The sequence below is a fragment of the Monodelphis domestica genome, chromosome 2 (genome assembly GCF_027887165.1).
Source record: "Monodelphis domestica isolate mMonDom1 chromosome 2, mMonDom1.pri, whole genome shotgun sequence".
NCBI classification, from domain to species: Eukaryota; Metazoa; Chordata; class Mammalia; order Didelphimorphia; family Didelphidae; genus Monodelphis; species Monodelphis domestica.
The window spans coordinates 231,151,540-231,177,145 of NC_077228.1; the positions used below are offsets into that span (position 1 = coordinate 231,151,540).

The 25,606-nt window shown below is 38.9% G+C and overlaps 1 protein-coding gene across 1 annotated transcript; it reads left to right on the plus strand.

The window, feature by feature from the left end:
- The first annotated feature begins 237 nt into the window (after nucleotides 1-237).
- P4HB (prolyl 4-hydroxylase subunit beta) lies at nucleotides 238-25,606 on the plus strand. The gene is made up of 11 exons (XM_001370712.5): nucleotides 238-670; nucleotides 2,584-2,790; nucleotides 3,318-3,451; nucleotides 3,701-3,838; nucleotides 14,068-14,172; nucleotides 18,105-18,230; nucleotides 19,504-19,704; nucleotides 20,344-20,464; nucleotides 20,586-20,767; nucleotides 21,368-21,454; nucleotides 24,548-25,606. The coding sequence occupies exons 1-11, from the start codon at nucleotides 520-522 to the stop codon at nucleotides 24,626-24,628; spliced, it is 1,533 nt and encodes a 510-aa protein (XP_001370749.1). The 5' UTR covers nucleotides 238-519; the 3' UTR covers nucleotides 24,629-25,606.

A 25,606-nucleotide genomic window follows, 5' to 3' on the forward strand; every position in this document is an offset into this window, starting at 1 on the left:
TCAAAACCTTCAATATCCGGGTTTCCCCCCCTCCCCCACGTAGCAACCAATCATAAAAGGGAAGGTGCCGGTGAACGCTACCAGTCAGAAGTAGGGAAAGAGAAAGTTCTCTCTTTCAACCAATAAGAAACGTGGGCAGGCGTGAGCGTGATTATTTCAACCAATGATAAACGGAAGAGGGCTAGTTCCATTTTGCAGCCATTCAGAGGAGGACCATAGGCCTAACTTAGCAACCAATCGGAGGAGGAAAATGGCAGGTGTTAGAGTCAACCTGCCAATTGGAGCGGGGCGAGAGGCGGAGTAAGCGCGCGCGCGGAAGCCAGTGAGAAGTGGGAGGTAGACGGGCGCGCACTCTCGGGGACAGGATCTATAAAGGCAAGGCCCCAAGACCGAAAGCGCGCTTCAGCCCTTTTCTCCGTCCGGGGGACGTAACCGTAGCGCCTCCAGTCCCACACTCCTCGCGCCCGCCCCTTCCGCGCGCCTTCGGCCTACCACCGCCCGCCGGGCCTGAAGGGAAACATGCTGAACCGCGTCCTGCTCTGCCTAGCCCTGGCCGTGATGGCCGGGGTCCGCGCTGACGCCCCTAAGGAAGAGGACGACGTCCTGGTCCTGAATAAGAGTAACTTCGGGGAGGCGTTGAAGAGCTACGAGTACCTCCTAGTGGAGTTCTGTGAGTGACCACCTCCCTGTCCCGACCCAGCCCTGCTCCGCCGGCCTCGGCCCCCAGAAAAGCGAGCGATCCCCTTCCCGGAGGTTCTCGGGGAGCTTGGCAGGCCGAGGACGCGTGTGATCTTGGGGAGGGGGGTTGGCAGCGACTGCAGCAGAGCCCGGGTTTCCTCTCCTGGGGCGGACCGTGGAGGGATTGGGCTGGGGGCGGGAGGCGGTGCGGTATCGGCTGCTGCTTTCAAATCCATAGAGATAAGCAGGAGCGGGGATCTCTGGATTCTCCGTGAAAGAGGGTGCTTTGGCTGCAGTGGGCGTCGTGCCTTCTGTGCCCTTCCCCTGCTAGAGGTCGAAGGGTCTTCATAGATGAGCCCTCTTGGCTAGGTCTAGTTTTACCGGAACTCGGCAATGACCCGGTCCTCCCCAAGTTCTTTGTTTCTGCGGAGAACCTTTAGAACCCCACAATTCTCAAGTTTATATGCGATCTTGGGGGTTAAAAGTCCTTAATTTGTCGAGATGTCTTCAGTATTCAGGCCACCTCTGAGGGAATAGGAAAAGTCACCAAAAAGCCACTTTGGGAATGGCAGGAGGATGAGAAAAAGTAGCATCGATCCTTCCTTAAGGAGCGTTCAAACTTAAGCCTTTTCTGCCCGTTACAGTTTATCCTTAATGCCCAAGTTATATTCAGTAACTTTTACATTGACCGATGGACCAAGTTCTGTGTCTTTGTGCATGATGTCCACATGGCAGACTTCCTCTGTAAGCACGAAGAGGATCAGCTTATTCAGGGAAAAGCAAATATAAAAGAACTGTTCTTATGGTTTAATACTTCAGTGTCACCTGGATGCACTTCTGTTAATTTATGATGTCTGTCTTAATAGTAGTGCAAACCAGAACTTACATCTTAGTTTGTGTTGTCATTTGAGCTTTTAGTAATCTCTTCATCGGCAGTCAAGCAGTAATAGTTGCTAACTTGTCATATGGAACAGGGAAACACACTGTGTGGTAGTAATAAACTTTAATAGTGTGCTCCATTTATATTTTCAAGATGAATTGTTTCCATTGGGTGAAACAGAGAACCAATGAGGAACTTTGAAGAATAGGAATAAAAGGTATAGTCAAAGAAATACATTTTTAAAATTAGGCTAGTCATATGGCCAAGGAATGATAGGTGGACAGAGTTCCACTGGGGCTCTCATGATGTTAGGGGAAGTCCTATAGCATTTTAGGCAGACTCCCTGTGGTGAACTTATGGGAAGATAAGAACAAGAGTTTCACAGGATGTAACAGGCATGGATGAGTTGGGATCACAGAGGAAAGAAACTCAAATATTATGGATTATTTGATCACTACTAGGTAGATAACTAAATTGTTGACAGCTCTGATTATTTAAAGGATGGCAGTGATTCTAGATATGTTTTCTATAATCATCTGTTAACAATGAAGGTTCAAGTCTTGCTTCTGGAACATACTTGCCTCTAACCTGGGCAATTTATTTCACTTTTCAAGTCTCAAAGACAAGTTGCAGGGCAGATACAAAACTGCATTGGTAAGGAGTTTTTTATCCAGAGTTGTGAAGGGGGGTATGGGAACCTCCTATTTCATTGATGAAACCACAGATTTGGTGAAAGCAAAACACAAACCTATTGTTTAAAAGCTGGTAATAGTTTTTAATTAGGGTCTAAAAAGCCACTAGGAACTTTCAGTAACAAAATAGATTAAGGGTGTGAATTTTTTTTTCTATGGTTTTCTCTTGATAGGAATATTTATGTACTTATACTGCAAAAGAGCACTGAGAAGTCATAACAGTATATTGCTATTGAGTTTCTATGAAGGAAAATCTATGAGGGGTTAGGGAAGCTGTTAAAGAACTAGAACTACATCAGGTGCTCCTGGTTAATGCTTTATTTTTCTTTTCAGATGCTCCTTGGTGTGGCCACTGTAAAGCTCTAGCACCTGAGTATGCCAAGGCAGCTGGAAAATTGAAGGCTGAAGGTTCTAAAATCAGATTGGCCAAAGTAGATGCCACTGAAGAATCTGATCTCGCACGGCAATATGGGGTTCGGGGGTACCCTACTATCAAATTTTTTAAGAATGGAGATACAACTTCTCCTAAAGAGTATACAGGTAGGTCTTCTTCCTAGGAAGTGAACATGTTCTTTTAAGGTAGGGATAGATGCACAAGGGAAAAAATAACTGAAAATATACCTTAGATTTGTTTGGTATACTGGAATAACTTTTCAAAGCATTTTATATGCCCATTTTTTTCCTTCTGACAACTTGATGAGGTAATGATGGCAGGAATAATACTTTACCCCATATGTATTAGCCACTTCTAAAAAAGTTCAAAGTACTTCAAAGCTCTGATCTTTACTATAGCCCTGTGAAGATAAGGTCAAGGTAGATATTAGCCCTAATTTACAGCTAGGAAAAGTCTTAAGTCAAGAGGTTGACTTGCCCAAGATTCAAGGTAATTTGGTGATAACTGAAAGTTACTTCTGGATTAGACCTTGGCTATGTTGATCTTTGTATCCTTTCCTCTCCCCTCCTGCTTAGGAAGTTCATTTTTTGCACTTCACAAATGCTTGTTGAATGAAAGAATCTTCTCATATACTAAAGTAAATTTGAACTCTTTTGGGGGTGGGGGGGCACAGCTGGTAGAGAAGCTGAAGACATTGTGAACTGGCTGAAGAAACGGACTAGTCCAGCAGTCACTGTCCTGAGAGATGTTGCTGCTGCTGAGTCCTTGGTGGATTCCAGTGAAGTTGCTGTTATTGGCTTATTCAAGGTAAATCTTTTAGTACTTGGTTTCAGATTCTATTGCTTTTTGTGTCATCCCTTGCACAACTGCTGGAGCATCTGGATCTCTGGATGCTGGAGACTGCATCTCATCCTGTTGTCTAGGGAACTAGCACATGTTAAATGAAGAGTCTTCATTGTATGGACCATAGGCTCTGATGCTTTTGGTCTTGTATGTACTGGTTATGCACAGTCAATAAATCATTAACTCTTTGTCTTTTCAATCTTCCTCTCCTAGGATGTAGATTCAGAATTTGTCAAACAGTTCACATTGGCTGCAGAGTCCATCGATGATATCCCATTTGGAATTTCTTCCAGCAATGATGTGTATTCCAAATATCAAATGGATAAAGATGGCATTATCCTCCTTAAGAAGGTGAGTTGTTTTTGTGAACTCTAAAATAAAATATAATTCTCTTTTGGTCTTTGGAGAGTAATGCTTTTGAGCACCTTATCCTCTGAGGCTCTGGAACAGAGTGGATCTGAGATTCTTCATCTTGATCAAATTAAGATAAGATTAGTACTGCAAATTTATTAGGGGGGAAATTCTGTTTCTATGCTATAATTTGCTGTGGGAAAGGGATTTTTTTCTTTAAAAAAAATCTGATAGAGACTGGTAATTGGTAGGTTAAGCAGCTGATAAATCATTTGGGAATAATTAAAACAGGGTTCTGAAGGAGGGGAGAAGTACAAGACAATTCTCACTTTACCTAAATTTGCATTACACAAATTCAGCTTTACATTTAGAATTCTGAAAGAAATCCTATTCCCCAAAAAACCACCCAGGTTAACATTATTCTATAGTACTGTGTTCTTTCTCCATTCCTGCTCCTTTGCTTGAGCCTCTCCACCAACACCAACCCCCATGCTCCTCTCCCCCCAATCTCCAGGTAAAAGGAGGGTTTGAGACCTCAATCTCTGAGACAAGCATTTCCCCTACCTGAATGTTAGTACTCTCCTGTCTCTGACCCTCTCTCTCTACACATTTTTCTTCTATTCTGTTCAAGCCCCCATATGACTGGCCGCAGCCACATGTCCTTCTGCTCTCTTCTGTTTCCAGCTTCTATGTGTCCTTGAACCCTGTACCCATCTTTTCCTTCCACATGTAAGATCTCCTGCCATCTTTCCCTTCCTTCCACAGTTCCAGGGAAAATTCAGATTTTATAAAAATCACTTTTTGTAGAGTGGTCCACTTACATAAAGCAAGAACTGTCTGTAGTACTAAGTGAATAGTGGAAAGATTTATCCAGGTGCTTATTCTTTTAAATCCAAAGCAATGCCTAGCTCTCTCCACTAGCATTAGTGTGCGAAGGAAATTTACCCTCCCTACTTTTGGGGTTTGAACAGCTTACCTATATACCGGAAGTTGACCAAGAGGCGAGGATTGTGTGAAGGAAATCATTGAATGAATTGGGTCACAAGGAGAGAGCAGCAGAAAAAGGCAGTGGATGTCCCAAATAGAAAGACACATTTGACTCCCAAGATGTTATGTGTGAGAGATAGTGGGTGGAGAAAAAGTTTGATTAATGGAGGCAGGAGACAAGAGTAAGATTTCACTCTTCTATGTTTGTTACTGGCTGGACTTCCCTATGAGTGTGGCTAGGGCATCCTAGTGGTGGCCACAGAATAGGAAGTTAAATGGAGCAAACCAGAAAGTAGCCTATATAGCTCCTATTTTTCCATCTTTCCCCCCTACAATTGTTTGATTAATTAAATTATGTCCAGTCCCATAATTTTCCCTCTTATACCAGCAAGTTGAAAAGTTAGATCAAATTAATGCAAATTGACTGAAAAGGATAAGTAGCTGGAAAGTAGATATGATTATTGTTCATTAAGGAAAAGGAGTGGTGCTTGTGTTGTATGGTGAGAAGGAAAAGTTTTGGTTAGCAGCTAGAATCTAAGATTTTTTAAAAAGTAGTATAATGAGGGATAAATGAAATTGAGTGTATATATATATGTATATATATATATATATTCAGGATTTTAAACAAGATATATTAACACAGACACTCTAAATAGAATTTTGTGACCCCAAAAAAAGTATAGAGTATGGTCTTTCCTAAAATAGTACAATACAAGCTATTTTCAGTAAGAACAAACTGTGATTTGGAACAATTTGTTTTTAGTTGTCCTACTATAATTTCCTATCTGTTACACTTTTTCCTAAGGAATTTTAATATTATTTCATGGATAAATGGGCAAACCTTCCAAAAGGACAGTTTGTAGCTATTAATTTTTAGGAGAAAAGTGTTTTCCTAAACATTTAAATGGGATTTACACACTTAGTAGGTCTAATAGGTGAACCAATACCAATTAAGAAATTTAATCTGCATTTGTATTAACCTTTCCCTTATGGATGGGGTGAAGAAAGCTTTGTAAGGAGAGAATGGTATAATTCAATACTATTTTAAAATTTATCACTACAAAATACTTTGGAGGTTAAAGCTTTTTCTAAAGTCTAGAGTGGTCCTGTTATTCAAATGGAAGAATGAGTCCTATCACTGCAACTATAGTTGGGGGACATCTATATGTAGGGATGTCCCTATATATGTCCCTATATATAGGGACATCAAGAATTTTCTTCAGAAAAATGCTTATCTCTTGATAAACTTATCTCTGACTCATTTATTTTGGCTACCAATCACTGGCTTAGATTTTTCTTTTTTAAAAACATTTTATTTTCCCTATGACATGTAACAATTTTCAGCATATATTTTCCAAAATTTTAAGATCCAGATTGTCTCCCTTCCTTCACCCCCTCCCTGAGATGGGTAAGCAGGTTGATCTGGGTTGTAATTGTATAATCATGCAAAACATATTTCCATATCAATTTTTGTGGGGAGAGAAGACCCAGACACAAACCTCAAAATGAAGTGAACAATAGTATGCTTTGAGATCTGCATTCAGAGTCCATTGGTTCTTTCTCTGGACTCTTTATAAATAGCTTGCTTTATCTGTGAAACACTATTGCCTTCTAGCAGTCTTTTGCCAAAAAATCTGGTCCATAAACTAGTCCCAGTGAACTTTGTCTGCTTAATCAGCTGAGATAACTTGGGGGCAATAGGAATACAGATCTAAGGTCAGATTTTTATTATGTAGGAAAGAAGTTAAAAATTTTGAGGAACATATAGTTAAATGACTGTTTCTTATTTTCCTTCCATAGCAGGTATTTCTCTATAGTATAATAAAATTTTAGATCCTGCTTTGTAGGAGGTGCTAAGCATGCTAAAATGTAATAGTTAATAGTTTGCAAGCACTTTTGTTGTTTATGGTTTATTCTCTTTTATATTTACATGTACCCTTTTGGCCTTCTTATTTTCTGTTTGTACTGATTTCCTTAACTATTTAGTGGGTAAGGACTTTAATTGACACACCTTCATCCTACTAGTCCAGAGATCTAATTAGTTTTTTTCATGAAATAAAACTACACTACAATTTGGAGGAAAAAAAGCTTTATTGCTGTTTTTAATTGCATAATTGCCATTTCTCAGTTCTATTTTTTTACCCAATTAGTCATACGTTATAAAAAAATTACAGTTAAGTAAATCACTTAAGAACTGAACAACATGTAACTTTTTTCCATATTTTTATTTTTATTATTCCACACTTCTCATTTGCAATAAGGGAGATGTATTTCATCATTCATTCTTTTGCTATTTGATATTTTTTCCCCATTTTATATTATTGCATTTTTATAATTATTCCATTATTATAATTACTACAAAGTGCTCTGCATCAGTTCATACAAGCCTTCCAGTTTTCTAACTTCTTCATATTCATCATTTAGTTTAATAATACTTCATTGCAATCATGTTTCACAGTCCTATTGGCTCTTCCCCAATTGGACATAAACTTTTGTTCCCATTTTCTTCATACCACAAAAAGTATCGCTAGAGATATTTTGGTAATAGAGATAAGAAGAGACTTTCTTTGATCTCTTTAGTGTAAATGACCAGTAGTGCTATTAGTGGGCCAAATGGTATGAATGGCTTAGTTACTTTTCTAGCATAGCTCTAAATTAGTTTTCCAGAATGGTTAAATTCCTGCTTCCATCAACATTGCATTTGTCAATGTTGGAGGCTCTATGAAAAGAGAAATGTAATAATATCATCATTTATCATTTTTGCTGTTGAGTCTATACTAACAATTCATAACAACTTTAGGGGTTGGCCTTCAGTGCTTTTGGAATAAAACCTTTTTATTCATCTTTTTAATTTTTTATTCCATGAGGTAGGTCTTTTCAGTTCACTCTCAATTCTTCCCCACTTTCCACAGATAATTAACCTCCACATCTGCCTTATTCTGAGAGACTTCTTTATTTTAATCCTTACTCTGAAGCCATGTTATCTTTCTTTCAGATTCCAATACTTCTCTCCCAATTACTTAATATTGATCTATATCATTCTACATATAAATGCATGTTTGTGTATTTAAGTATAGATTATGTATATATACACACAGATAAACATGTATTATGTTTTTCTGGCCAGAACATAAGCCCCTGGAAGGGCAGAGCCTTTAATTTTTGTCTATATCTCTAGTGCAAAGCAGGTACTTAAATCAGTGCTTGTTAATTTATTGCTACATTCCCTGGCTTTCTTCTTCTAAGAGTAGTCTATCCACTCATTTTTTCAGTTTGGCTTCTGCCCTCAATTCTATAAAAACTGTTCTCCTTAAGGTAATTTCTGATTGCCAAATCTAATATCTAATTCTCTTTCTTGGACCTCTCTGCAGAGATCTGACAAAAAAGAGACTGTCTTTGGTCTGTTTTGTAGTGATAGTACAACCCTACCTTCATTTGTTGGCTTTTTTTCCCCCCTGTTTTCCAAATGTAAATTTTCCATGGTTCTGGCATTCACACTTTTCATTTTCTACTTAATTTCTGGGCAATTTTATATAGTGCTAGAATTTAAAATATTGCCTCACTAGAAATAACTTCCAAATTTGTTTTTCTAAATGTGACTTCTCACCTGAGCTCCTGTCCCGCATTACCAACTTGCTTAAATGATCTTAGACTGAAGTTAGCATTCCCCTTCACCACTCCTTCATCTTGTCTGGATTACTGAGGCAACCCCTTAATTTGTCTCCCTACTTCAGTCATTCCAACACACTGCTGCCAAAGTGATTTTTTTTTAAAATACCTCTTACTTTCTGTCCTAGTAACAACTCTTTAAGACAGAAGGGCAAGATCTAGGCAAACAGAGGTAAGTGATTTGCCCAGGCTTACAGAGCTAGAATGTGCCTGAGGCCAGATTTGAACCCAGGGCCTCTGGACTCCAGCCCTGGTGTTTTATCCATTGTGCTACCCTACCTCTCCCCAAAGTGATTTTTCTTAAAGATCTGACCATATCATTTCCCTGCTTAGCCAACTCCAGTGGTTTCCCATTGTCTCTAGGATAAAGTAGAAATTCTTTTGTTTGGCTTTTAAAGCCCTTCACAACCTAGTCCCAATCTGTCTTTCTTCCAACCTCACCATATAGAGCCAAACTATACTTTTTTCTGTTCCTTCCTCTTTTTATCTTTTCACTAGTTGGTTCTTATGCTTGGAGGGTACACTCTCCTTTTAAGATTCAGCTTACATCTTTTTCCTGATTTCATATAATATCTTCTGCTAATAATTACTATTAATACCCTCACAAACAACATTGTATTTTTAAGTGCTTTGTTTTGGCTTTTTTTTTTAACTTTATACTATAAATATTTTTATAGGTAGTTATTTTCCCTAGAAGAATATAAGTATCTTGAGAACAAGGACAATTACATTTTTTCTGTTGTTTCCTCTTTGGCACATAAAAGGCACTTAATATAAGTGCTTTTAAGTTTTTTTTTGTTTTGTTTTGTTTTTTGTTTTGATTTAATTATCTGCCAGAAACCCAAGCTTCCTGTATTTGCTGCAGCTTATACAGTTCTGATGATCTTTTGCATGAGCTCCAGGTGCCCATGAGATCCTTCAGGGTGCCACTAAGAGCAATAGAGGGCAGAGTTGGACTACCTTCACAGTGCAGGTTTGACATCATCCCATGATTTCAAGTCTTCAGGCAATGTTAGCAATGAGGACAATAACAAGAACACACAACCTCTGTAAACATTATTGGTCCATGGGCTAGTTGTCACCTGGCATTCTAGAGTTATCCTAACTGATTAATTCTAGTGACTAGTGTATTAAAAAAAGATAAAAGAGGGAAGTTTGGACTTTCAGTGTGGAGAGCGGGAAAGAGAGAACCTTCTCAAAGCGGGGTTCAGGGGAGACAGCAGATTTAACAAGTTGGCTCAGAGAGAGGAGGGGGGGTTTGAAGATTTCCCCCTTCTGCCTTCCCTCCTTAGCTAAAGCTGCTCTCCCCAATTTGCTCTTGTCCCTCTTGTTCCCCCTCCACTACTTGAGACCAAAGGGTCTCTCCTTGATCTGTTCACTCACACTCAGCTTGGGGAACAGATAACTTTTAATGTCAACTCAATCAGGTAATACAAAAGGAAATAACAGGGGGCAGGGAAGAATGGGAAAAGGAATGTGGGGAAAAGGGGTCCCTGTCTATCTCTAAACCCTTTTCCTCCTTCCTCTAGTTTGAGGGGAACTCAGGCCTTGGCAGCCTGAGCCCCCTGAGAGAAAGTCAGGTTGACTCACCCCTCGGCAACAGGAGCTGAGGTAAAATCTGCTCAGGTTTCTCTTCAGAAAGTCCCTTCAATTGGGAAGTGTTGGGGGGAAAGATTTCCAGTCACCAGCAGGGAAAATGGGTAACCCTCAGGAGAAAGTCTTTTTTCCCAACTTCTCTCTTTGGCTTCTCAAGACTGAGAGACTCTGTTCTCCCAGTCAGAGTCCTCTCCTGGATCCCATTCCTGGGGTCCCTCTGTCGAAGTGAACAATTTCACCTACTCTTCAGCCTGGCACTTTTTTTTTCTCTAGTGCCAGCCTCTGTCACACTAGAGAAGTCCAGCATCTAATATAATTTATCATTCACTGTTGATAAAGAAAGCTGTTAGCTTTCCTTCATATTTCTGTTTGTTTTAGTTCTGCTTCTTTGCTTTCTTTCACATAATTTACTTTATTGAACTTTTTGCCATGCTTTTAAGACCATTTCTTAGGCCAGAGATTAGGGGACTCTAAGACCAGCAGGATTTCACAGCAATAGTCAAGAATTGTATACTTTTATCCCAGTTATAAACATGCTTCAGGGTCTCATAAATTGCTCAAAGATCTGATTTCTACAACTCATTTTCTCTCATTTGGTGGAGTTGTGTTTTTTTAACCTTTATCTTTTTCTTACAATTGATACTAAATATTTAGTTCCTACACAGAAGAGCAATACGGGCTTAGACATTTGGCGTTAAGGGCCCAGGGCCACACTACTAATACTAGGAAATATCTGAGGTCGCATTTGAACCCAGGTCCCCAGAATCCAGGCTTGGCTCTCTATCCACTGAAACACATAGCTGCCCTTTTTAAATGTCATATCTAAATAGTCATACTATATACATAACAATTCATTCCTGATGTCTACTCTAATCTTGTTCCTTCTCTGTAGGAAATGGTACAAGTTGGTCTGGTTAGAAAGCAAAAGATGTAAATTTTTGATGCATAAGAGGGGACACATTGCCTGTTTTCCAATTGCTGCTTACTGTTAAACCTGCAAATAGGTGGGGCCCAAAAGGCTGTTTTGCCACTATGTAGGAAGGGAAATGTTTGACATAGTGGACTTGTAGGTACAAGTCTCAAAAATTACTCAGTAAATCAGTATTTTAAAGAAAAATATTTTGCCTTTTATGCTTTTTGTTCTCTTTTTACAAATAAAAAGGTTTGAAAAGACTGTTTTTGGAATTAGTCTTTATTTCTTGGCAATTTGATCAGTGATGACAATCATCTCAGTGGGTTCCTGGATCAATCAGGACAGTATATATGGTTTTATTATGCCTTTTGTCTTTTCATTATATGTCTTCATATGGAGCTCTGCTTTGTTACAGAAAAAAATTTAAGCAGACATCTGATACACAGATAATATCTAACAACAAATATAATCTTTGCTAGTATCTCCCAGATGTCTGCCAACAGACTGCACTTTCAATCAACTTCTCCCACATTACTGGTTCCTTCCCTTCATCCTTCAGGTAGACTCAAGCCATCTTCTATCTTTAGAAAAAATCTTCACCATCCTGTATCTCTCCTCCATTTCTCAGTTAAACTCTGAGGGGGGGGGAAAGCTGTCCATACTGTTTCTTTCATTGATTTGCACTTCAATCCTTTGAAATTTGGCATCCAAATATCACTCAATTTAAACTGCTCTCACCCAATTTAACAGTGATCTTTTTCACTTGCCAAATCTTTTCGTTGCTCAGTTCTCCTCCCTTGGTTTTTCTCCTGCATTGGATGATGTTGACTACTCTCTAGACTCTTGAGTTTTTGTGCTCTTTCTCCTCTCTTGGTCCTTCTCCTTTCCTGATTACTCCTCAGCTTTTGCTGGCTTATCCATGTCACATATGTGTTTCCCAAGTTTTTTCCTAGAACTTCTCCCTCTATGATCTCAGTATCTCTATCTTCATATAGTATTTAAGCCTACATGTATTTGTGTATATGCATAGATCCTTATGTACATGTTCATCTGTGTATACCACACTGCCTTATATTTAACTGTGTTTATTAACTTTTGATTCTGTAATTGTGTATGTCCTTGTCTCTCCCATTAGGATGTAAACTTTTACTTGTGTTCCCAGAGCCTGACATATGGTAGAGGCTTAATAAATACTCACTTTTTAACTCTAACCTGTCTTAGGATAAATATTGGTTCTAAGGCAAAAAAGCTGTAAGGGTTAAGCAATTGGTGTTATGTGTCTTGCCCAGGGGACACACAACAAGGAAGTACCTGAGGCTAGATATCTAGTAAACCCCCTGGGGTCCTCTGGATTCCAGGCCTGACTATCCATTAAGCCACCCCCCCCCCTTGATAAATTACTTATTGCCTGAATTATTGCATATTTCAAGGTGCCTCTTCTCACACCGCACTTTCAACAAAGGTTATTCTCATCTTTTTTTCACCTTTGCCGGTTTCTATGAAGTTGTTTGTTTTTTGTTTGTTTTTTGTTCGGTTTGTTTTTTTTTTTTTAATTTTTTGCAATCAGTGATTTAGGACATATTTTATGTGGTCACTTATAATTTGCAAATTTACTTTTTAGAACTACTTAAATCTTAACCACTTTTAGGAATGGAATTTTTAAAAATATATTTTAGTGGTTTATTGAAGGTATGTAAGAAGGAAAAGGATACCTTTATCTCTGTTACTTTTGCCCAAATTGGAAATAATGATGGATATGTGTATGTCTGAAGCAGGTATACATTTCTAAAAATTAATTTAGAGAAAAAATAAGTTGGTTTTAGAAGTTTATTTTTTAAACCCTTACCTTCCATCTTGGAATCAATACTGAGTATTGGTTCCAAGACAGAAGAGTGGTAAGGGCTAGGCAATGGGGGTCAAGTGACTTGCCCAGGGTCACACAGCTGGGAAGTATCTGAGGACAGATTTGAACCTAGGACCTCCCATCTCTGGGTCTGACTCTCAATCCACTGAGCTACCTAGTTGCCCCCGTAGAAGTTTATTATTAACAGTAATAAAGGGTTAAGTGTCTTGAACTGTAAGACCCTCCTTTTAGAGGACCATTTTTGTTAGTACCCAGTAATTACATTTTACTAAAAATGAAAGGATAACTCAGGTTTTTAACTCTTTCCCAAACTGAAAGGTCAGTCATGTGGAATATGTTGCTAAATCACTTGGGTTTCAGAAACAAGATTCTGGCTCATGCCCTACATAAAACCTTTGGGAGAAATGGATGGTGTACATTTGAACCCTAATATACCAATGTCCTTTCTTCCTGGCACCATAGAAAATGCAGGTTCCTAGAATAGAGGGCAAAAATAGGTGTTGTTTTATTATGAAATTGGCTTTGGCACTAGATTGAAGCTTATCTTCAGTGAACATCTGTGACTTTTATCCCTGATGCCACCTTATACCCTGTGGGGACAAAATGCTCTCATAAGTAAACTACTGTTCTTTGGCAAATGAAATATCAGCAGTGTTTCAGACCACCTCTTTTTTTGGATGCTTTCCTAGTAAATGGGAAGCATTTCCTCATCACTGCTTATTGGTTCTTATTACCCAGAATGACACTTCTTTTCCATCTTCCCACTGGCTTGGATTTGGAGAGTCTATTAACTGCCTGGTTTGATACTTTCTATCGTGTTGTGAGACAGCCCTTCAGCGTGACTGCTTTTCCAGTCCTCTAGGGCAGTGTCAAGGATTGAGGTCTTTGACCTTCTCTGCCACAGCTTTACTTAACTATCAGATTACTTCATTATATCTGGATTTGAGTTTGATTAGAGTGTTATGAAAATTCCTTGTTAAGTTGTTGCAAGGGATCTGGGATACAGATTGAGATACTAATGGGAAAATTTGGCTGTTAACTGTATAGTTCTGTATTCTTGTATTCTTTTATTGTTAGGATCTGTAGGATACACAAAGCCACTGGGGCAAAGATGCTCCCAAATTGTCTTACTGGAGAGAGCCTAGAATGGCTCACGTATATGTTTAGAGGGCTTAACTTGTAATCCTTTTCTTTTCTCAGTTTGATGAAGGTAGAAACAACTACGATGGAGAGATTACCAAGGAGAACCTAATGGATTTTGTTAATTATCACCGGCTGCCCTTAGTCATTGAGTTCACGGAGCAGGTATGAAGCGAAGCTTTTTGCTTTTAACATACTACTAGCTCAGGGAGAATTCAAGAGTTGGGAAGTAAGAAGGACATGAGGTTCTTTTCTAATGTTCATTTGGAATTCATTCATTTGCTGAGACCTCCAGAGATCAGGAGTGCCCTACACCCTCTGCACAGATTACTCTCATATGTCTCTCAGACTCCCTCCTTTCCTCCTAATCCCTGTGAAAATGAATTGCTAGCTGTCTAAAGAGCAAGCCACCCCATTCCTAACTCCCACTGCTATACTTTCATTCTAGCAACCTGAACCCTTCTTTTCCAGTATCCCACTTTATTTCTACCTGTCCCTTCCAGTGTTCCCCTAGAACATCCCTTAACTAACAGGGTTCACAGTATTTTAGATCTCTTTCCTCTGCCTTCTGCTTCTCAGAGATTTGATTGAGTAACTCCCAGGTTACTCTTGTCTTTTCAGTTTCCATGACCTAGTTTTCTCTTCCACCTCAGCTACCCCCAGGGATGAATAATCATACTCTTGATTTTAGCAGTATTCACAGGTCTTCCATTTTCTGTGTTTAAAACCTTAGAAATTCCTTTATCCAGATAACTTCTTTTTAATCATCTTACACTTTACCTTACAACCTTTCTAAAACCTTTTATTTTTATTATTCACAGGACCTTCAGTCCCTTGATTCCTCAATATTCTCCAAAGCCATTATTCCTACTCCAATGTCACTTTTCTCCCTTTCTCTAATCTCAACCATCATTAACTAGTTTAACATTTTTAACCCTTTCTTTCTATCTTAGAATCAATACTAAACATCCATTCTAAGGCACCAGTTTAACTTCAATGTCCTCTATTCTTAGAGCTCTTGTCCTCCAGTCCTGTCGGTACTGTTACCTTGCCAGAATCTAACTTTGGGTTACTCCCATCACATCTCCTTTTCAGGTGCTCATAAATGGAGCTAGAGGAAATCAGCCAATTGATAAAAAGATTTTATGTCCTATAATCCTATGGGAGCCCTCATAACAGAAAGGGAGTACTTTTAGACCTTACTATTTTCCCTCCCCACAGATCTGGGTTCTAAATCCTTTCTATTTCCTCAAACCTCCCAAACCATCTCCTTTCCCCACCCCAGCTGAGGACTTTACCTGTTACTCTTTTGAGAAAATAAAACATTCATTATGAGCTCATTCTTCTCCATTTCTCTACATCTCACAATCCTCTCCTTTACTCTTGTCTCTGAAAAAGTAGCTCTGCTTGCCAGAGTCAACCCCTATACATTTACCCTTGATCCCATTCCTTCCTGCCTTATCCAGCAACTTGCCTTTCTTATCTTTTCCTTTATACTGGTTCTTTCCCTACTGCCTACAAACACACCCATTTTCTTCCATCCCTAAACCTAACTAGATTCTATCATCCTGTTATGTCTTTGCTCATTCCCATGCTAGAAAAAGCTGTTTACACTTATTGCCTTTATTCCCCTTTCTCCTGCCCCTCCCCTTTTAAAAAAATAAAATAAATCCTTGCTTTCTGTCTTAGAATCAATTGATTCTAAGGCAGAAGAGTGGTAAGGATTAGGCAATGAGGGTTAAGTGGCTTGCCTGGGGTTACCCAGCTTGGAAATGTCTGAGGCCAGATTTGAACCGAAGATCTTCCAACTCTAGGTCCGACTAGAAGTCCACTGAGTCGATGCCCTCCCATCTCACTTTTTAACCCTGTGCAATTTGTCCTCTTGTCTCTGATTCTCAATTGAAATGGTTCTTTCCAAGGTTCCTAGTGATCTCTTAAATGCCAAATCTGGCCTTTTCTAAAGCCTCATACTTTTTGACATCTCAACAGTATAAAGTATTGTATGTTGACTCTTCTCCTGATTTTTCCTGATCTCTGCTTACTTGGTTCTCCTTTCCATCTGATCGCTCCTTTTCATGTGTATCCTTCCCCTAATGTTTGGTGAATATTTCATTTCTTTTTTTTAATTTAGTCAATTTAGAACATTATTCCTTGGTTACAAGAATCATATTCTATCCCTCTCTCCCCTCCCCCTATCCTTCTCATAGCCAAGGAGCAATTCCACTGGGTATTACATGTGTCCTTGATCAGAACCTGTTTCCATGTTGTTGATGTTTGTACTAGGATGTTCTTTTAGAGTCTACATCCCCAACCATATTCCCCTCAACCCATGTAATCAAGCAGTTGTTTTTCTTCAGTGTTTCTGCTCCCACAGTTTTTCCTCTGAATGTGGATAGTGTTCTCTCTTGTAGATCCCTCCAAGTTGTTCTGGATCACTGCATTGCCACTAATGGAGAAGTCCATTACATTCGATTATACCACAGTGTATCAGTCTCTATGTACAATGCTCTCTTGGTTCTGCTCCTTTCACTATGCATTGGTGAATATTTCTAAATGAATATCCCACAGGCCTCTCAAAATTCACCCTTTTCTTCTTTGTATCATGTGTACCACCATCCTTTTAGTCTTCTTCATTTTCAGCTTCAGTATTATCACTCTCCTTCATCCAAGTGAATAAAATAAATAAGCACCAATTGTATGCCAGGCACTAGAGAATTCCTATATCTAGTCACCATGAGGAAAACTAATGTTGGATTGTATATTACCAATATTTCCATGTGAATCCATCCATTTACTCAGACTCCAACCTCTGAAGGTCAAGGCAGTTCCTGAAAAGTATAACTGAATGAGGTTATTACTTCCAACCCTAAGGCATCTACTTAGGCAGGAATACTTGCTTCTTTTTTACCCAATTAAAAAGAGTAGTTTGACGTAGGTGCCCCCCTCCCTGAAGGGGATGATCCTTGTGTCCTTGCCTCTCCTAATAGATTGATCCTAAGGATTAGTTCTGTCCCCTAATGATGAAGTAATGAGGGGGAGCTAAGATCTATCAACCCATCTCAATAAAATATTGGCCTGTCAGAGTTACCTTATCTTTGCCAGATGAGGTCCAAATGTTGTACTCTCAGGCCACTCAAAAGGAAGTCATACTTTGGTACAAAATAGGCTATTGACCCAGGGGCTAGACCATTAGACCTATCCTTTATTATCAGGTCACATATCCCTTAGACTAAATGATACTAGCTTGGAGAATTGCCTCAGTTTACCCTTCATTAAATACTGGCTCTTGCAACCAAGCCTTGGCACCACTAACATCTCTTGAATCTGACCTCTTCTCCTGATTCACTTTCCCAGCAACCTGTTTCAGACCTCCATTACCTTTCTCCTGGACTATGTAGTAGCCTCATTGGAATCCTTGCCTCCTCTCTGTTTTTCAATTGATTCTCTACATTGCTGCTATAACAAATTTTCTGAAAGCACAAGTCTAACCAGATGTAAACTCCATTGGCTCCCTATTATCTTTAGGATCAAATGCAAACTTTGACATTTAAAGTCCTTTATAAATTGATTCCAAACTACTTTCTCACCTTTCTGTAATTTCTGGTCAAGCTAAACTCACCCTCTCTGTTTCTCACCCTTGACACTCCATCTTTACCTCCATTCCTTATAAGTGACTGTCCCTCATACCTAAAATGTGCTCCTTCCTCACTTCTGCCTCCTTGAATTCCTTGTTTCATCAAAACTTTGTAAAATCCCTTCCTTTGCACAAAACTTTTCTTGACCACCTCCCCTCAAATTATTTTGTATTTTGTATAAGCTTATTTATGTAGATGTTGGTTCCCTGGACAATAAAATCTAAGATGCTTGAGGTCAGGAACTGTTTTATTCTTTGTATCCCTAGTCTCTAGTTTATAATAGGTGCTTAATAAATTCTTGATTAAGCCCATGTAGTTGGTGAATTGGAACTAACTGCTGACTAACCTATGGTTTTCTAAATATGTGAGTAACCAAAAGAAAACCTTGAGTGGGGATGGGTATTGAATAGGATAATTTCATTTTATCATTTTCTTTTTAATATGTATTTCTGTGTTAACCAGACGGCCCCCAAAATTTTTGGAGGTGAAATCAAGACTCATATCCTGCTGTTTCTGCCAAAAAGTGTTTCTGACTATGATGACAAACTGAGTAACTTCAAAAAAGCAGCAGAAAGCTTCAAAGGGAAGGTATGTGACTTTAAATAGTGGTATTTTGAAGTAAAAATAAGTTCTTGGGAAAATGACAAAGCAAAGGAAGCTGAAATTAAAAAGAAATGGCTCTTTATAATGATCCTTCTTCCTCTCAGTGGTAAATTCCTGTGTATCTTGCCTGCTAGTGTCTAAAGGAGAGAAAGCTAATCTACTCTTGTAGCCAAGATATGAGAAAGGAGAAATGCAAGGAAGAGCCTAAAGTAGATCTAAAAAGTTCTATTAAATTGATCCCTCTTAAAAATGAATTTAAGCCCCAAAAGACAGCAGGGAAGGTTAATCTGGGGACAAGAGAATTTTCACAAAAGGAAAATAAGCAGAAGAGACTAAAGATGATTACTTACCTGCAGAAATTGGAAAAATGAAGAGATCTTGGCCTCTGATTGAGCTGGAGATAAGTAAACCAAGTCTTTATAATAGCTTATGACAAATTTCTTGATAGTCAACCCTAATGCCTCCCTTGTACAATCCTGAGGAATATTTTTATAGACTTTTTTAAAAAATAAAATAAAAAATTTAGTAGCTCTAGATACATTTTTAGGAAGAAATGAGTGCTGCCTCATCCTTTTTTTTTTCTCTTCCAAAAAACCTAATATATTTAGATAAGTCCAAATATCTGAGATGAAATCATGTAAAGGTTGTTTGTTTTTCTGCATAACAAGAAATAAATGGAATGTTGATGAAGGAAGCATTGACTGTCTTATACATAGATTTAATGTTCTGTAGGCAGCTTTTATATTAAAGGAAGCATAACAAAGTGGTCACAATTTGGAGACATGACCATCAGTTTTAAAGTTCTTCTAACATTTTAATTGCTATCTTTTGTATCCATCATGTCAGTGGAATTGTCTTCTAAATAAAACTCTAGTGTTCTACATCTTTCCCACCCCTCACTCCCACCACCACCACCAAAAAAAGTATGTGTATGTATTTAATACTCAAGAAGCATTAATTGTGAGTGGCTCGATGCCTTTGCTAGGCTACCCTGGCACAGCCTCTGCTAGGGAAATCTTAACATGGTATCATTTTTAAAATATCCCTTAAAGGGGCATGCAAGTATTGTGTGGCTTTTTAATATCTTTTTTTATACTTGCATTTTGCATTTGATGTGGTCTGCGAATATCTGATCCAAAGTGTAAGTAAATTAGGAACATAATAGCTTCTTTAGCTTGAATTTTACAGGACAAGGCAAGAATTATCCTGAATCACTCAAATCTTTCTAATATCAAAAATCTGTTTTTTTGTTCCCCAGATCCTATTTATCTTCATTGATAGTGACCATACTGACAACCAGAGGATCCTTGAGTTCTTTGGCTTAAAGAAAGAGGAGTGCCCAGCTGTCCGCCTCATCACTTTGGAAGAGGAGATGACCAAGTACAAGCCTGAGTCAGATGAATTAACAGCAGAAAAGATAAAAGAATTCTGTGACCGATTTTTGGAAGGCAAAGTCAAGGTATTAGAGCTGAAAAGTATTTTAACCTGTTCTTTACAGATGGGGAAATTGAAGCTAGGTTCCTTGATGATTTGGCTTAAATAGTAAAAGATGAACCATATGGACAAACTCGAAGCAGAGCAAGGGACACCATAGTCTTTTGAACTATCTTTATCTCAGACCCCCTGTAGCTGTAAACAGGAGCCAAAGAGCATAGCCCATGAGACAAGATGCAGCAATGCCAGAACAAAAATAACTCTTCTTTTTATATACAATAACGACAATGAATCCCTCCTGCTTTGGGAGTGCTAGTACATATCAAAGAAAGTTAGTTGTGTTTTAACCAGTGTTCCCATTTCCTTAGAAAACAGAGGAGGATTTAGGTCTGTCTTTGTTTTTTCTGGGAAAAGCTCTGCCCCCAATCATTCCCCTTATAATTTGCAGTAATTGTTTGAACTATCACATACTAAGTGTTCAGGCTTTCTTTTTGCCTAAGAGTTATGAAGCAAAATCATCAACAGTAGCACCATAGTATAATTTTCTGGTTAAGCTCCAAGAAGGACTATGGGAAAGAGAAATGAATCAAGATGGAGAGACAAGTCCAGTGGCCCTCTGGGGCACTTGTTTATTGTTGGTTCCCTATTTATGTTTGATCTTTAGCCTCATTTAATGAGCCAGGACCTACCTGATGACTGGGACAAGCAGCCTGTTAAAGTACTAGTTGGGAAGAACTTTGAGGAAGTTGCTTTTGATGAAAAAAAGAATGTCTTTGTGGAATTTTGTAAGTAGATTTGTGATGATTACTTTTGTGATACAGAAAGGCCTAATTTGAGTATCAAAACACACAGGCTAAGGGGAATGCTGGCCTCCTTGTGTTGACTGTTTACCTGTCACCTTTTCAGATGCTCCCTGGTGTGGTCACTGCAAACAGCTGGCTCCCATTTGGGATAAATTGGGAGAGACTTATAAGGATCATGAAAGTATAGTCATTGCCAAGATGGACTCAACGGCTAATGAAGTAGAGGCAGTTAAGGTTCACAGTTTCCCTACGTTAAAGTTCTTCCCTGCAAGTGCTGACAGAACGGTAAGGATTTTCCAGCATGGAGAAGTGGGAGAAGGGAAGGACCAATTGCACTGGGATGGCTTTGTCCATGACCCTGAGATTAATGTTGGGTTGGGGGTGGGAAGGAAATGGAAGAGTTTATGTTTTATATTTCTTGAGATTTTGGGGGGTGGGATTGATCATGGGCTGGTTAAGACTTGCTTCCATGCCAATGATGCTAGCATGTACTCTTCTCATAACCTGCCTTCCCAATGCCACTGCCTTCCCTCAAGTCCACTTGAGAGCCTCTCTATGGGATCTGTCATCCAGGGAGCCAGGAGCTAGGAAGGATCGGGTTGGGGCTGCTTTAGCGCAGAGGTAAGGGAGCTGGGAAGGGGCCATTTGTTGGTGGGGAAGGAGTGGAAGAGCTGTAAGTGGGGGTGTGGCTTTGGTTTTGGTTTTGGTAACCCACAGCAGAAGTTCTTTCTTTTCCTTGTGGGTTGATGGAAATGCATATTTCCTGAGCTTCTTGACTTTGTATAGGAAGGGAGAGGTTTTGGGGGTGAAAATTGTTTTAGTCAGGCTGCAGGATTTAGAGGGTATCTATTTCACCTTCCCCATTTCCCTCTCTTCCCCCTTCAGGTAATTGATTACAATGGAGAGAGAACACTAGAAGGTTTCAAAAAGTTCCTGGAGAGTGGTGGACAAGATGGGGCAGGGGATGATGACGTAAGTATTTTTCTTTATTTTGAGTACCAGTAGATCCATTTATCTCTACTTTAGTGAAAGAAAAATCTTTTGGAATGTGTTGAATCTATACCATGTTTACTCTGATATCCTTCCACTCCATTCCTTCCATGAATAGTTCTGACCTACAGACTTATATTGCTGCTTACTGAATTCATCCTACTGAGGTGGAAACCATGATGTCCCTTGCTCCCATGCCTGTGTTATAAACAGATCAGATGAGGGGAGAGGACACAAATGGTTTTAGATGGATTTGGCTTGAGGGCCCTAAGTATTAGCACATTCTTTTGACCTTTGCAGTTCAAAGTTCTTAACACAAAACTTTAGATGATTGAATACTATGTTACTTTATTTATATATTCTTTTTTTTTTTAACCCTTACCTCTTCTGTGTCAGAATCAATACTGTGTGTATTGGTTCCAAGGCAGAAGAATGATAAGGGCTAGGCAGTGGGAGTTAAAAGTGACTTGTCCCACAGCAAGGAAGTGTCTGAGACTAAATTTGAACACAGGATTCTTCCCCCCCCAATCTCTAGGCCTAACTCTTAATCTACTAAACCATATATCTGTCCCATGTCACTTTATTTTTTTTTTACTCAGATATTTTGTTTTCCCAATTAATGTGTAATAACAAAAAATAATAACAATAACAAAAACACAATGTATAATAAAAAATGCACTTTCTGAAATTATAAGATTAAAATTGTCTCCCTTCCTCTGTTCCCTCCCCACTCTCAGAGATGATAAATAATTCAGTCTGGATTATACATGTATTATCACTGCCACTTTATTCTTAAGGTGCTGAATCCTAAATTTGACAGTGACATTCTAATACAAAGGATGACTCACCCTGCCATGTTGCTAAAAGGCTTCTTCCTTATTCTAAACTCTATCTTTTTTAGAGAAAAACATTTGATGAATATTTGATATTTATTTTTATTGAAAATTCAATTTTCTTTCAGCTCCATATTCTCTCCCTCTCCCATCCATTGAAAAAATAAGAAAAACAAAACCCATTACAAATGCATAAAGTTAGAATGTGTGAATTTTAAAAATTATCTTATTGTTCTTTGAGACTTTTCTAGAGTAGTCCCACCAAAGCCCACCCTTTCTAGTTAATTCATCTCTGCTTTGTTCTGTCCCTTATGGTTATGTCTTTGTATACTCTAGACCAGTGATGATGAACCTATGGCATGGGTGCCAAAGATGGCACACAGATCATTCTCTGTGGGCACTGAGCCATCCCCCCACCCCAGTCCATTACTAGAAAGGCAGAGGGCCTTGGGCAGAGCTATGCCCCTCCCCCCTCCAAGGCTCCTCTGCCCAGCAGCCCAATGGGAGTGCACAGGGGATAAGGTGGGCAGTTCAGAGGTGGCAGAGCTAGAGGGGAGTGTTCCACTCCTGCCATTCCCCCTCCCCCTCACCATACTCACTGAGTTCATTCCTCACTCCAGCAGCCCAAATGGGAGCTCTTTGTTCTTCCCTTGTGTGGGGTGGAGAGCAAGGCACTGGGTCTTGGGGGGGAGAGGGGGGAGGGTGGCAGGCCCAGCATTCTGTCTCTAAAAGGTTAGACATCATTGCCCTAGACTGTACTTGACCTGCCTTTTAGACTACAACCTTCTTAAAGACACAAGTGTTGGGAATGGGGACTTTTTTTATTTTTTAGACCAAATCTTTTAGAAGTAGACTTACTGAAATAACTTTAAGCGTTTTTGCTTTAAGGGATTCGTAAGCTGGATTCTTGTGAGTTTGGATGGGGAAAAAAGTCATATCTTTATTTTTGCTTACCTCTAATTGGAAACTTAGCATCTTCAATTATTCAAAAACACTCTGAGAAAGTGTCCATAGGTTTCAATGCTCAAATCTTTTATTTATTGGGTTCAAGAACAAATTTTTAAAAATTCCATAAAAAATTAAACAAGATCTCAAAAAGATTCACCAAAATATTGCCCTTAGTTCTTACCACTCTTCTGCCTTGAAACCAGTATACAGTATTGATTCTAGAATAGAAGGTGATTAAAAAGTTTAAAAAGAAACCCACTGATTAGTCCTTTAATAAGATGTGGAAAGGACTTTAGACCAGGACACTGTCTTCTCTGCATTTTCTTCTATTCAGGGGAAAACTGATGTTTCATTCTTTCACTCAAATTAAATGAAAATTTTAGATCAAGATTATTAAATATAATTTTTCAGTATTTCTAAAAGGAAGTGTAGAGGATTTAATGTGTTGCCATGCAAAAAAGAGTTTTTATTTTCTTTGTAGCACCTGGGTTCTATTTGGGAAACATTTTATTTATTGATCAGTTACTGAAAAGGCAAACAATTGCCTTTTACAATCTGGTCCCTTCTGTCTGTCTAGCCTTTATACATATATATATTTCTTCCACTCCTCAATTGGCCTTCTAACTTTCTCACTCATAGCATTTCATCTTCCTTTGCCTCATCTTCATCTCAATGCCTGTCAAGACTCAGCTCAAATACCACCTTCTTCATGAAGTTTTTCCCAATATTTCCCCTTTCCCCAACTGCTAGTGTACTCCTTGCACTCCTGTTTGTGATTTTTACAGGAGATATTTATATGTACTACCCACCTCACCCCATAGAATGCAAGTTCCTTGAGGGCAGGGACTGTTTCATTTTTGTCTAGTTTGTTTAACTGCGCATTTTACATCCAGGGTACTGACTTTTGAAAATAAATCTGAAGGATGTGGGCATGTCATTGGGGTTTTCTATAAGATGGAGAACTTGGTTTTTCTCTTGTTTTATGTATAAAATATTCTCATTTCCCATTCTTTTGACAGGGGTAGGTGGGAGTTGATGAGGAGAAAACTGCATGATTCATGTAGCTAATACCTATGAAGCATGATTATGAATTATTCAAAGATCCAAATGATTATTTTCATGGCTTAATAAGTGTCAGTGTATGTGAGCCCCTCAAGTAACAAGAATGATCAGTCTGCTTGCTTAGATAAAAAGAACAGATATATTGAGATAGAGTATTGGATGTTTGAACTGGATACTAAGAAAAAGTGAGTGTTGAACTGACAAGTGATTGAACTTTTTTATTTAACTTCAGGATCTAGAAGATTTGGAAGAAGCTGAAGAGCCAGATATGGAAGAAGATGATGATCAGACAGCTCCAAAAGATGAATTGTAAAGTGGAGAACTAAGTTGACATATCCCAAAAATAAGACACTACATTATGGGCTGCTCCAACCAAGCAGCAAATGCATCTGGAAACTTGTAAGATTAACAACTGAAGGAGAGTCTTGATTGAAAATCCAGGGATTTTTAAAAAAAAGTAATACTTCATTCTAACATGTATGTAAATTCAAATGTTCTTTCCTTTTTGCTTTTCAATTTTTGAAAAGTGAGTTACCTTTAATAGCCCAGATCATTTGGTAAGCCTCCTGTTCTTTCAGGGGAAGGGGTGGGGTGATGGGTTGTAAAGTTAAAAGCATGAGTGCTGTTGTCATTACTAAATCATTTTAGTGTCTGCCATACTGATAATATCTCCTACAAAGGTTCGTGTCATCCCTTTTTTAAAAAACACATTTGATATTTCAACTACATGTCAGGGTGTCAAATAGCAATGTCACTCACCTTTTAGCTAGTCCTCCCTGGAATCAACCATTCCTCAGTTTGGGGAGGAGCAACCACTAAGCTAAATGCAAGGACCCTTTCCCTTCATACCAGTGTTAGCATGGCTGAATGTCCTTGTATTTTGCTTTAAAGACAGTTTTTAAATGCTCTGGAGGTGGATAGGACTATGCCATCATTTGTTTTTTATAACAACAATCATTGGTGAAGGGGGGAAGGTAGTTTCTGCTCCCCTATTTAGACTAGATCCAGAAGTAGTACCACCCTCTTCCCTGTTATGATACAGGGTTTTGTTCTACAACTTTCTGGTGCATTGCTCTGTGAATGTTGGATTCTTTTCCAAGTGTACAAGGTAGGCTCCAAAGTCTACTTGATGCAGTAAACCAGGACACTTATGATTATTGGGGATTGGGGAGGGCAGTTGTGTGGGGGTGGGCCAAGGCTGTTTGAGCTCAATCAGACTTGATAACACTTTAAGCATTTCCACCATAATGTTGGAACTGAACACATTGGCCAAATAAAGTTGAAATTTTAA